Source organism: Staurois parvus, unplaced genomic scaffold, assembly GCF_062004578.1.
Source record: "Staurois parvus isolate SC_StPar_1 unplaced genomic scaffold, SC_StPar_1.0 ptg002905l, whole genome shotgun sequence".
NCBI lineage: Eukaryota > Metazoa > Chordata > Amphibia > Anura > Ranidae > Staurois > Staurois parvus.
Genome location: NW_028320701.1, coordinates 119,942 through 132,966, shown reverse-complemented (window position 1 = coordinate 132,966; position 13,025 = coordinate 119,942). Strand labels below are relative to the sequence as shown.

The window sequence follows — 13,025 nt, the reverse complement described above, 5'->3', positions numbered from 1 at the left end:
GGAGCACAGAACCCCTCACATATGACAGATTCCCCTGGGATCGGATGCTCCGCAAGTGCAGACTCCCGATTTCTCTATTCCCCCGATATGGCAGTGCAAATCCCATCTTGACAGCGTCTATCCCCAGAGATATGATGCCCCCCCCCAGCGTAGACCGACCACAGATATGGCGGCACAGATGCTCACATTCCATCACACGTACCTGAAGTTGGAGACTTGCAGCGATCCAGGTCCAGGGACACGGGGCTGTCTGTAAGTTCTTGCAGACCTGAAAGTAAAACATTCCCATTAGAATAATGATGTTGCGAGCTGCAGCACTTTGAAGTGCCCCCTAGAGAACTTTTCTGCTCTGAGTAGTTTAACGTCACATTCCCCACCGCACTGCAGCCCCCCCGTACACAAGAAATCACTCTTTTCTTTTCACATGTTTGCAGAAAATAAGGTAACGTTCAGCTAATCACAATTCGAGTCTTGTCTCGGGGAGCAGGTCCTCCTCCAATGCTGGCAGACGAAAGCAGGCTGCAATAGATTTTAAGGTGACATCAATTGAAGCCGAAAGCAGTAAACATTTACGAATCACGGAAGATTAAACCTATTTGTTAGACGTTGCTACTTAGGTGATAAAACAATGGCGAGTCTCCAGAAAACCTGCCTGCGTGGTAAGAGGGCGATGATTATCTGTGCTTTGTTCTGATGCTTTTCCTGTACACCGACACTGAGGAGCAGACGGTGTCACTGGGGTCTAAGGCAGGCCTTAAAATTTCCACTCTCCTGCTCGCATTTGTCGAGTGGAAATAATCTGGGGGCGAGTCACTGGTAAAGCCGGAGCCACTATAAGGCAGCACAGGCAGCACAGGGGCTCCATGTCCCAGACCTGTGCACCAATCACCCTCACCATTCCCCTGTTCCTCTCCCCCGCGGTGTTTTGCTCTCCTCCCTCAAACTCGGTTTCAAGTGCTTCCGGGTCTCTCACTAAGGGAAACATGTGCGGGCTGGCACTGTGTACAGGGTGCTGCCGCACCAATCTCGACTCCCTGGCAAGCTGGCTCTCATCTGATAGGTTAGATCTCTTTGCGCCGGCTGCAGCTGCACTTTCTTCCCCGACAATCTCTCCCCTCCTCTCCAGTGTAGATGTTCTATTCTGCTTCAGTCTCCATCTTTACTCCTCTCTGCCTTCTCGGTCAAGACACACCTGTTCTCTGCTTTCCTCCTCTCCTTCTCTGCCATGCACAGCTCCAGCACAGCTGGAGGGCTTTGTCAGGAATGGACTAGCCAGTAATGGTGGGACTCACCTGCCTTTTGATCTGCAGTACCAGGGCTGGCCAGCGGGTGCTCCCAGCAATCAGAGACTCAACTTTGCAGCCAGCTAACACCTGGAACTGATTATGCTGGGGTATTTAAGGGATGGCCAGACTTGCAGACTCTGCCTTGGTGTTGTGTTTCTCTTGGGCCCTGTATCCTGTTCCTGCTCTCTGTTCCTGGCTGATTCTCTGCTGACCCTGCTCTGATCCCTGGCTTGTCTGACCATCCCTCTGCCTGACCCTCTGTACTACGCTGCCTGCTACCTGTTCTGATCCCTGGCTTGTGACCCTGACCATCCCTCTGCCTGACCCTCTGTACTACGCTGCTAGCTACCTGCTGAACCTGGCCTGTGACCCCGACCAATCTCCGCTTGCTCCCCCTGTACCTACCTGCCCAATTGATATTGACCCGGCCTGCCTGACGACGCTTGCTTGTATGTACTGTTATCTGTGGGTGGTTGGTTTGGTTTGTTTGCACTGTATTATGTTTAGTATTGCACTGCGTTTATGTTTGTATTGTTAGTGTTAATAAATTATATTGTTTATCACATATCTGAAGTCTGCGTTTCCCTGCGTCAGTCACACACCTCTGGTCACACCTGGGAGCCCTGACATTACACCAAGGCCAATCCTGACCAGAAGTGGCTGCACAGGGAAGCCATCTTGGCTTGTTGCTGGGAAGGATGGATCTGGATGAGGTTGTGTATTTATCTCTGCTAGTGTTTGATGACAGGGAGTATGCTTATCAAACTCTGAAGGAGTATCCCCGGGATGAACTGCTAGAATGTATACGGCTCGCTCATGTTCTAGTAGATCAGGGCACAGAGTTCTCTGAGGTGCAGCCTTTGATTGAGGTTTGTGCTGAGTTGGTTTCATCTGGTTCCCCCAAATGCAGGGATGAATTTTTGCCACCATTTAGTGCAGACCAGGTAGAGTCCCTGGTGTGGTTATTAGAGGATGATGTGGATTACTTTCTGGAGCGTTATTCCACATGTTCACCACAGACACTAAGAGATTGTATAAACGCAGTGCAGTCATTGACCAGACAGGCTTTGTGTAAGCTCAGCTTTGTTCAACCCATACTGCAGACATGGACAGACTTGTTGCACCCAGCCTCAGTCAGCTTACAAAGACCCAGTCCTGCTTCTAACTCTACTCCTGTATTCCCACCAGCTCCTCCAGTTACAGCCCAGTATACTTGGCTATCTACCGCATGTCAGTACCCTGTTCCCACTCGCTGCACCTATCCTGCCTTTAACCCTGTAAAAAAGCCCTCTGTAGCAACTGCTCCCTCTCCTGTTCCATCCTCCAGCTCTTCTCTGTCTCCAGCTGCTCCATTCGTTTGCAGACCTGCGTTTACTTGCAGTGCTCCAGTAGTTAAAACCAGAAAAAAGCGAAAATTCTTTCCAACCAATACCATCCTGCCAGTATCCAAACCGGTGAACCTGCCTTCCGTGACTCAGCCTGAAGCCTCTACTCGGCCTGAAGCCTCTACTCAGCCTGAAGCCTCTACTCAGCCTGAAGCCTCTACTCAGCCTGATGCCTCTACTCAGCCTGATGCCTGTACTCAGCCTGATGCCTCTCTTCAGCCGGATGCCTCTCTTCAGCCGGATGCCTCTCTTCAGCCGGATGCCTCTCTTCAGCCGGATGCCTCTCTTCAGCCTGATGCCGCTACTCAGCATGATGAACTGATCCAGCCCGACGATCCTATTAGGCCAGTTGACTCGATGCCCGCTGTTGATCCAGATGATCCGGTACCTGATCCAGTGCCCGCTGTTGTGCCAATTGACTCAGAGCCCGCTGTCATACCTGGTGACCCGGTGCCCACTGCCTTGCCAGATGACGCGGTGCCCGCTGGCAAGCCAAATGACCTGATGCCTGGTGACCCAGTGCCCGCTGTCATACCTGGTGACCCGATGCCCGCTGTCGAGCCAGACAATCCGATACCTGATGACCCGGTGCCCACTGTCGTGCCTGTTGACTCGGAGCCCACTGTCTTGCCAGACGACTCGGTGCCCGCTGTTCCACCAGTCGACTCGGTGCCCGCAGTCTTGCCAGACGACTCGGTGCCCGCAGTCTTGCCAGACGACTCGGTGCCCGCAGTCTTGCCAGACGACTCGGTGCCCGCAGTCTTGCCAGACGACTCGGTGCCCGCTGTTCCGCCAGTTGACTCGATGCCCGCTGTTCCGCCAGTTGACTCGATACCCGCTGTTCCGCCAGACGACTCGGTGCCCGCAGTCTTGCCAGACGACTCGGTGCCCGCAGTCTTGCCAGACGACTCGGTGCCCGCAGTCTTGCCAGACGACTCGGTGCCCGCAGTCTTGCCAGACGACTCGGTGCCCGCTGTTCCGCCAGTTGACTCGATGCCCGCAGTCTTGCCAGACGACTCGGTGCCCGCAGTCTTGCCAGACGACTCGGTGCCCGCAGTCTTGCCAGACGACTCGGTGCCCGCAGTCTTGCCAGTTGACTCGATGCCCGCTGTTCCGCCAGACGACTCGGTGCCCGCAGTCTTGCCAGACGACTCGGTGCCCGCAGTCCCGCCAGTTGACTCGATGCCCGCTGTTCCGCCAGTTGACTCGGTGCCCGCTGTTCCACCAGTTGACTCGGTGCCCGCAGTCATGCCAGACGACTCGGTGCCCGCAGTCTTGCCAGACGACTCGGTGCCCGCAGTCTTGCCAGACGACTCGGTGCCCGCAGTCTTGCCAGACGACTCGGTGCCCGCAGTCTTGCCAGACGACTCGGTGCCCGCAGTCTTGCCAGTTGACTCGATGCCCGCTGTTCCGCCAGACGACTCGGTGCCCGCAGTCTTGCCAGACGACTCGGTGCCCGCTGTTCCGCCAGTTGACTCGATGCCTGCTGTTCCGCCAGTTGACTCGGTGCCCGCTGTTCCGCCAGTTGACTCGGTGCCCGCAGTCATGCCAGACGACTCGGTGCCCGCAGTCTTGCCAGATGACTCGGTGCCCGCAGTCTTGCCAGACGACTCGGTGCCCGCAGTCTTGCCAGACGACTCGGTGCCCGCAGTCTTGCCAGTTGACTCGATGCCCGCTGTTCCGCCAGACGACTCGGTGCCCGCAGTCTTGCCAGACGACTCGGTGCCCGCAGTCTTGCCAGACGACTCGGTGCCCGCAGTCCCGCCAGTTGACTCGATGCCCGCTGTTCCGCCAGTTGACTCGATGCCCGCTGTTCCGCCAGACGACTCGGTGCCCGCAGTCTTGCCAGACGACTCGGTGCCCGCAGTCTTGCCAGACGACTCGGTGCCCGCAGTCCCGCCAGTTGACTCGATGCCCGCTGTTCCGCCAGTTGACTCGATGCCCGCTGTTCCGCCAGTTGACTCGGTGCCCGCAGTCTTGCCAGACGACTCGGTGCCCGCAGTCTTGCCAGACGACTCGGTGCCCGCAGTCTTGCCAGACGACTCGATGCCCGCAGTCTTGCCAGACGACTCGGTGCCCGCAGTCTTGCCAGACGACTCGGTGCCCGCAGTCTTGCCAGACGACTCGATGCCCGCAGTCTTGCCAGTTGACTCGGTGCCCGCAGTCTTGCCAGACAACTCGGTGCCCGCAGTCTTGCCAGACGACTCGGTGCCCACTGTCGTGCCTGGTGACTCGGTGCCCGCCGCTTCGTCTGGGGGCCCCAGACCTGTTGCTCCGCCCAGGGGCCTGAGACCTGTCGCTCCACCTGGGGGTCCGGCGCCCGCCGCTCCGCCTGAGGGCCCGAGACCTGTTGCTCCACCTGGGGGTCCGGCGCCCGCCGCTCCGCCTGAGGGCCCGAGACCTGTCGCTCCATCTGGGGGTCCGGCGCCCGCCGCTCCGCCTGAGGGCCCGAAACCTGTCGCTCCGCCTGGGGGCCCGAGACCTGTCGCTCCACCTGGGGGTCCGGCGCCCGCCGCTCCGCCTGAGGGCCCGAGACCTGTCGCTCCATCTGGGGGTCCGGCGCCCGCCGCTCCGCCTGAGGGCCCGAGACCTGTCGCTCCGCCTGAGGGCCCGAGACCTGTCGCTCCATCTGGGGGTCCGGCGCCCGCCGCTCCGCCTGAGGGCCCGAGACCTGTCGCTCCGCCTGGGGGCCCGAGACCTGTCGCTCCACTTGGGGGTCCGGCGCCCGCCGCTCCGCCTGGGGGCCCGAGACCTGTCGCTCCATCTGGGGGTCCGGCGCCCGCCGCTCCGCCTGGGGGCCCGAGACCTGTCGCTCCGCCTGGGGGCCCGAGACCTGTCACTCCATCTGGGGGTCCGGCGCCCGCCGCTCCGCCTGAGGGCCCGAGACCTGTCGCCCCGCCTGGGGGCCCGATGCCTGTCGCCCCGCCTGGGGGCCCGATGCCTGTCGCCCCTCCTGGGGGCCCGATGCCTGTCGCCCCGCCCGGTGGCCCGGTGCCTGCCGCCCTGCCCGGTGGCCCGGTGCCTGCCGCCTCGCCCGGTAGCCCGATGTGCCTCTGCCCGGAGTCCAGCCCGATGTGCCTCTGCCCGGAGTCCAGCCCGATGTGCCTCTGCCCGGAGTCCAGCCCGATGTGCCTCTGCCCGGAGTCCAGCCCGATGTGCCTCTGCCCGGAGTCCAGCCCGATGTGCCTCTGCCCGGAGTCCAGCCCGATGTGCCTCTGCCCGGTGTGCCCTTGCCCGATGTGCCCCTGCCCGGTGTGCCGCTGCCCGGAGTCCTGCCCGGTGTGCCGCTGCCCGGAGTCCTGCCCGGTGTGCCAGTCTTTGATATCCCGCCAGTTACCAGACCCGGGCGGTGGAACATTTTGCCCAGCTAGGACTGTTTGGAGCGTCCTGAGGCTGCTCCTTGAGGGGGGGGTACTGTCAGGAATGGACTAGCCAGCAATGGTGGGACTCACCTGCCTTTTGATCTGCAGTACCAGGGCTGGCCAGCGGGTGCTCCCAGCAATCAGAGACTCAACTTTGCAGCCAGCTAACACCTGGAACTGATTATGCTGGGGTATTTAAGGGATGGCCAGACTTGCAGACTCTGCCTTGGTGTTGTGTTTCTCTTGGGCCCTGTATCCTGTTCCTGCTCTCTGTTCCTGGCTGATTCTCTGCTGACCCTGCTCTGATCCCTGGCTTGCCTGACCATCCCTCTGCCTGACTCTCTGTACTACGCTGCCTGCTACCTGTTCTGATCCCTGGCTTGTGACCCTGACCATCCCTCTGCCTGACCCTCTGTACTACGCTGCTAGCTACCTGCTGAACCTGGCCTGTGACCCCGACCAATCTCCGCTTGCTCCCCCTGTACCTACCTGCCCAATTGATATTGACCCAGCCTGCCTGACGACGCTTGCTTGTATGTACTGTTATCTGTGGGTGGTTTGGTTTGGTTTGTTTGCACTGTATTATGTTTAGTATTGCACTGCGTTTATGTTTGTATTGTTAGTGTTAATAAATTATATTGTTTATCACATATCTGAAGTCTGCGTTTCCCTGCGTCAGTCACACACCTCTGGTCACACCTGGGAGCACTAACAGGCTTTTTCTGTAAGTGGGGACTCTGAGGTTAAAGGGGGGCACTGATGGTAAAGAGGGCTCTGATGGTAAAAAGGGCTCTGATGGTAAACGGGGGCCATGATGGTACATGGGAACTCTGATAGTATAGGGAGATGGGACCAGAGAAGGAGAAAGGCAAGGGATGGAGGAGGTGTTTATTCCAAATGTACAGCACAAAAAAGTGAGGAAAACAAAAACACTGACCATCTGATGATTTTAAAGATGGCCGCCGGGGCCCACGTGGCGCCGGTGGCGTGACGTCACAATGCTGTAGCTCCTCCCTGATGCGTTTCGTGCAACGGCACATAATCATAGGGGGCACACCAGATGGTCAGTGTTTTTGTTTCCCTCACTTTTTGTGCTGTACATTTCGAATAAACACCTCCTGTTTAAAGGATAATACACTATCTGGCCTCCTCTTTTTGGGGCTCCTTGTGAGCTTTAAACACCCACAGAGCAGCTGTACCAAGTGTGGCAGTGGATACCTGACCAAACCAGACCATAAAGGGACCTCCAGTTTTCTGAGATTGGCATTTTATAAATGCGCAGTCTGATTGCGTATCTGGTGAGTGCGCAATCCTATTATATGAATCACATCACCATAATACCGGATCAGATCACGATCTTCCATGCACCTTCATTGTGGACTGAAGAAGGAGCCTATTGAGCATGCACCGAAATGCATTTTGATGCACCGGCACATCCGGGACTCTACTTCCTGATCCTATAGGCATAGTTTGCTGCTAGATGGCTGGATGTCCCACCTGGATCTAATCACCACACGATGAGTCTTTTTAACCGTTTTTCTTGTAAGTGCAAATTTTCCATTGTTTACTAAATAAATTGTCAATACTGCACTTAGAGGCGCCTTCCTCTCTTTTTCTCATTATCACCACTGAGCCTCCTGAGATAAGCAGCATCTACCTGTACCACTCATTTCTTCCTGTCTATTATTAAAACAGCATTGGCGTGACCGTACTCCATATTGGAACAGTACATAAGAGGAATCTGGTTTTGCCCCCTGGTACTACTTCTTTCTCATTGGGATGTATAAGGGGCCAGTCTGGATAAATTCAAAGAGTATGTAAAGGGCAGAGAACCAAGGGAAAGAGATCCCATTGGTCAAGGGGTCCCAATGAGGACAAACCTCATTGTTAGAAAACAATTCGACCATTTATTGCAAAATATAAAATGACAAAATAATGAAATTATAGCAGACCCAACCACCACCGACAGAAAGATACATGAAGGCTAGAGACAACGTGGTTATCCTAGGTGGCAGTCAGCGCTGAGAAGTCCCGGCACCTCAGATGGAAAGGGTATCAGCGGGGACCATACGGTGAATAGAGTAATTTCATTATTTTGTAATTTTATATTTTGCAATAAATGATTGAAATGATTTCTAAAGCCGCGGTTTGGCCTCATTGGGACCCCTTGACCAATGGGATCTCTTTCCCTTGGTTCTCTCCCCTTTACATGTTCATGATTGGTTCCGAGGACACCACTTTGTGTAATTCACAAGTGAGTCGGTTATAATGGTATACATTTATTGGGGGTTATCCTTTTGAAACCCTGTTGTTTGTATTTCACCACTACTTATGGTTTAGGGCAGGGGTGGGCAAACTTTTTGACTTGAGGGCCGCAATGGGTTCATATATTGGACCCGGGGGCCGGACCAAGAGTAGATGAATGATGTGTATGTGTCATCCATAGTAAGTATAGTAATATTCCCCCATAGTAAGCATAGTAATTAATCCCCCATATAGTAATTCATCCCCCATAGTAATTCATCCCCCATAGTAATTCATCCCCCATATAGTAATTCATCCCCCATATAGTAATTCATCCCCCATAGTAATTCATCCCCCATATAGTAATTCATCCCCCATAGTAATTCATCCCCCATATAGTAATTCATCCCCCATATAGTAATTCATCCCCCATAGTAATTCATCCCCCATATAGTAATTCATCCCCCATAGTAATTCATCCCCCATATAGTAATTCATCCCCCATAGTAATTCATCCCCCATATAGTAATTCATCCCCCATATAGTAATTCATCCCCCATATAGTAATTCATCCCCCATAGTAATTCCTCCCCCCTATAGTAATTCATCCCCCATAGTAATTCATCCCCCATAGTAATTCATCCCCCATAGTAATTCATCCCCCATATAGTAATTCATCCCCCATAGTAATTCATCCCCCATATAGTAATTCATCCCCCCTATAGTAATTCATCCCCATAGTAATTCATCCCCCCTATAGTAATTCATCCCCCATAGTAATTCATCCCCCATATAGTAATTCATCCCCCATAGTAATTCATCCCCCATAGTAATTCATCCCCCCTATAGTAATTCATCCCCCCTATAGTAATTCATCCCCCATATTAAGTCCCCAAGTCCCCCCTGTGTCAATTCACTTACCTTTGCTCCGCGCGTTCCTCTCGCCGTGTTCCCGTGCCGTTCCGGTGTAGCATGAAAATCTGTCTCCTATGAGGATCTGTCCCCCTCGACGTATCTGCGCATGTGCCAGTTTCAGGCATTGGCAGCCGATCGGCGATCTCCGGCACATGCGCAGATACGTCGAGGGGGACAGATCCTCATAGCTCCGCGGGCCGGATTAAAAGGTCCGCCGGGCCGTATAAGGCCCGCGGGCCGTAGTTTGCCCATTGCTGGTTTAGGGCATCCTGTTTTTTTTTTAATTTTCTATTTTTTGTTACTAAATTTTTCAAGAGTGCCTAGAGTAAGGTAAATCTGAACTTTTGGTTATATTGACGACATTCAACTATAGTTTATGTAACAGCACTTTATCGTATTGGGCCTATGGATGTCAGAAGGATTATATATGAAACCTTCTTTGTCCCATGTGTTGGCTATTGGGGATACACTTTATCCCATTAGTTAGAAACATTAGCAACTTTACAATGTGATTGTGTTACTGCAATATTATATAGATTAGAAGTTTTATATTTACACTAATTGGGGGTAAAGATGATTATGGATCATTTATACATAGTCATGGATCCACCTGATCCAGTTTAGGGAGATCTACCAGATTAGTTCCTAGAGGATTGCTGGATGTTTAACTGATATCAATATTGTTGCAACATACAATTCTGCTTTGGCTCTCCTTGGGCCCTCATGTGCACCCTGTTCCTCCCGTGGCCCCCAAAGACACCCCCTGGGTTCTATGACTGGGGCTGTTTTTAAATTTGCAGCGCTATGTGATGTTACTATATTGCTCCTGCCCATTACCAGACCAGAAATGAGAGGGGAATCTCCATGATATCATATACACATGTGTATTATTAATACATTTCTGGTTAGTGCGCATTTCTAACTTTTGCACTGGGAAACAGCGAGCACCATTACTGGACTGTGATTTATTTATTGATTTATTGATTTATTTGCTTTCGTTTCATTTATTATTTATATCTGCCCGCAATATAGTAACATCACACAGCGCTGCATTTTCTTTATATATATATTTTTGGGACTTTTATGTGTTTTCCTTGAATGTTCAGCTGTTGACCATTGGAGCGTTCACTGTATTTTTTATACTCTCATGTTTTTAAATTTGGCTGGTAAGTAATTGATTCACCATCTATCTGTAAGTGCTGATATTATCTTCAGATTTGGAAATCGGCATTACTATACTTCATCGATTGTTCATTTACATAATACAGTGAAGGAAATGCGTATTTGATCCCCTGCTGATTTTGAATGTTTGCCCTCTCACAAGAAATGGTCGGTCTAAAAATTGAATGTTCGGTGTATTGTAACACTGAGAGACAGAATAGCAACAACAAATTCAGCAGAAATGCGTCTAACAAATGATGACTGATCTGCATGTTCATGAGGGAAATAAGTAAGGAGTAAGGAGTGGGCCAAAATCCCTCCCGAGATGTGTGCAAACCTGTTGGCCAACTACAGGAAACGTCACCAAGAAAACAATTGGTAACACACTCCGCCGACAAGGACTGAAATCCTGCAGTGCCTGCAAGGTCCCTCTGCTCAAGAAAGCCCATGTCCAGGCCCGTCTGAAGTCTGCCACTGAACATCTGAATGATGCAGAGGAGGACTGGTGGGAAGTGTTGTGGTCAGATGAGACCAAAATCCAGCTCTTTGGCATCAACTCAACTCGCCGTGTTTGGAGGAGGAGAAATGCTGCCTATGACCCCAAGAACACCATCCCAACTGTGAAACATGGTGGTGGAAACATTCTGATTTGGGGGTGTTTTTCTGCTAAGGGGACAGGACAACTGTACCGCATCAAAGGGGCGATGGACGGGGCAATGTACCGTCAAATCTTGGGTGAGAACCTTCTTCCCTCAGCCAGGGTATTGAAAATGGGTTGTGGATGGATGTTCCAGCATGACAATGAACCAAAACACACGGCCAAGGCAAGAAAGGAGCGGCTCAAGAAGAAGCACATTAAGGTCCTGGAGTGGCCTAGCCAGTCTCCAGACTTTAATCCGATTGAAAATCTGTGGAGGGATCTGAAAGTTCGAGTTTCCAAACGTCAGCCACCAAACCTTAATGACTTGGAGAGGATCTGCCAAGAGGAGTGGGCCAAAATCCCTCCTGAGATGTGTGCGAACCTGGGGGCCAACTCCAGGAAACTTCTGACCTCTGTGATTGCCAACAAGGGATTTGCCACCAAGTACTAAGTCATGTTTTGTGAAGGGGATCAAATCCTTCTTTCCCTCATGAACATGCAGATCAGTCATCATTTGTTAGACGCATTTCTGCTGAATTTGTTGTTGCTATTCTGTTTCTCAGTGTTACACCGAACATTCCATTCTTAGACCGATCATTTCTGTGTGAGGGGCGAACATTCAGCATCAGCCGGGGAGCAAATACGCATTTCCTTCACTCGTATCTCATATAGGCAGATCTTGACTTCAGTCCCTGATGGTGATTCTTTAAAACACGTTGGGTTTATTGTATTTCGAATCTGGATATATTGACACTGATGTGGGAACATGGAGAATGTATAAATCTTTGGTAATCAAATGGAACACTGCCATGAAAAGTCCCTTATTTTACAAGATGTTGTATTGTAGATAGTCCAAGGTATGTTGGCACCATTGTCAATATACCGATCACGAATGTGTCTGTATGTAGTCTGGACGATAGGCAAAAGAACCTGTTGTATCATGACAACCCTCTGATACTTAGGGATACCCTAAGGTTAGATGTTTCACCCAGAATTATGGGAAGTCAACTTCAACTACTTGTCCTTCTATCCACCTGTTACGTACCCTTAAATTCAACCAGTGGCTGAATGCAACATACTATATGCATGATTAACACTTCCTCCATATAAAGGTTAAGGATTGGTGTTCTGTTACACATAGAATTTCCAACAGATAAAGAAAAGAAAACTCCTACAAGGCCAGTCCTGTCATACCTTTGCAGGGGACTCTGAATCTGACCACGCATGGCCACACTAACATTTACGGACTGGCTTCTGTTGCCTCAACACAATAATGAAAGCGTATTTCAAGCCAACAGTTATTTTTTTTTTTAGTTTTGGATACAGTAGTGAGGGGTTGGAACCGTTGTCAGGTCTATGTTGCTGTCTAGGTTCCTGCTAAGGGAAATCCCCACCCCCCCTCTATATTGGTCCTAGACTGAAACTGAAGGAAAATCCAAAATGTTGGGTTATCCCCAGAATGGATCTTTCTATGGGGACACTTGTGGTGGTGACACCTGCCTAAGAGACTTGGGAAAGGGAATAGGTAGCATAGAAGTCTGGGGTTGTCCTATTTGTCTTGCTATCCTTTAGTACTGCCGTGGTGTTCGTACAAACTGTCTGATTCCCGGGATGGCAGCTTCTATACACCAGAGGATTCCATCATTTCCTTGGTTTGTAGTGCAAAACAATGGATGCAAAATTGAAGTGCCGCACTGCAAATTAACATTCCAGATGCAAATATATTCCAATGTAAGGTCAGGTAGAAGATCAAAGGAGGAATCCAATGCATTTTGTGCTCTCAAACTCACCCCTTTCATCAAGGGCTAAAGATGCAAAACAACCTGCTGATCAGTTCTGTACTTGATATTATTCTGATCAAAACATTTTACCTTTAATAAAGGCCATATACTGTACATTGTTTTCCATCCTGGGTGGAGGGGAGAGTTTGGGACCCCAAAATGCGTTGGATTCCTCATTTGATCTTCTAAAGGACATTGCATTGGAATATACTGGTATCAGGATTATTATAATTGGGGTGGGGCTTCAAAAT

General features: G+C 51.4%; 1 protein-coding gene across 1 annotated transcript in view; it reads right to left on the bottom strand.

Moving 5' to 3' along the window:
• Positions 1-202: 202 nt before the first annotated feature.
• LOC149428942 (syntaxin-binding protein 5-like) overlaps positions 203-13,025 on the bottom strand; it is a gene marked incomplete at its 3' end in the record, with an annotated part of 129,434 nt that continues 116,611 nt past the window's right edge. Inside the window, exon 13 of the mRNA XM_089666910.1 lies at positions 203-268. Coding sequence (XP_089523036.1) covers positions 203-268 — 66 coding nt within the window. The remainder of the gene's footprint in view (positions 269-13,025) is intronic.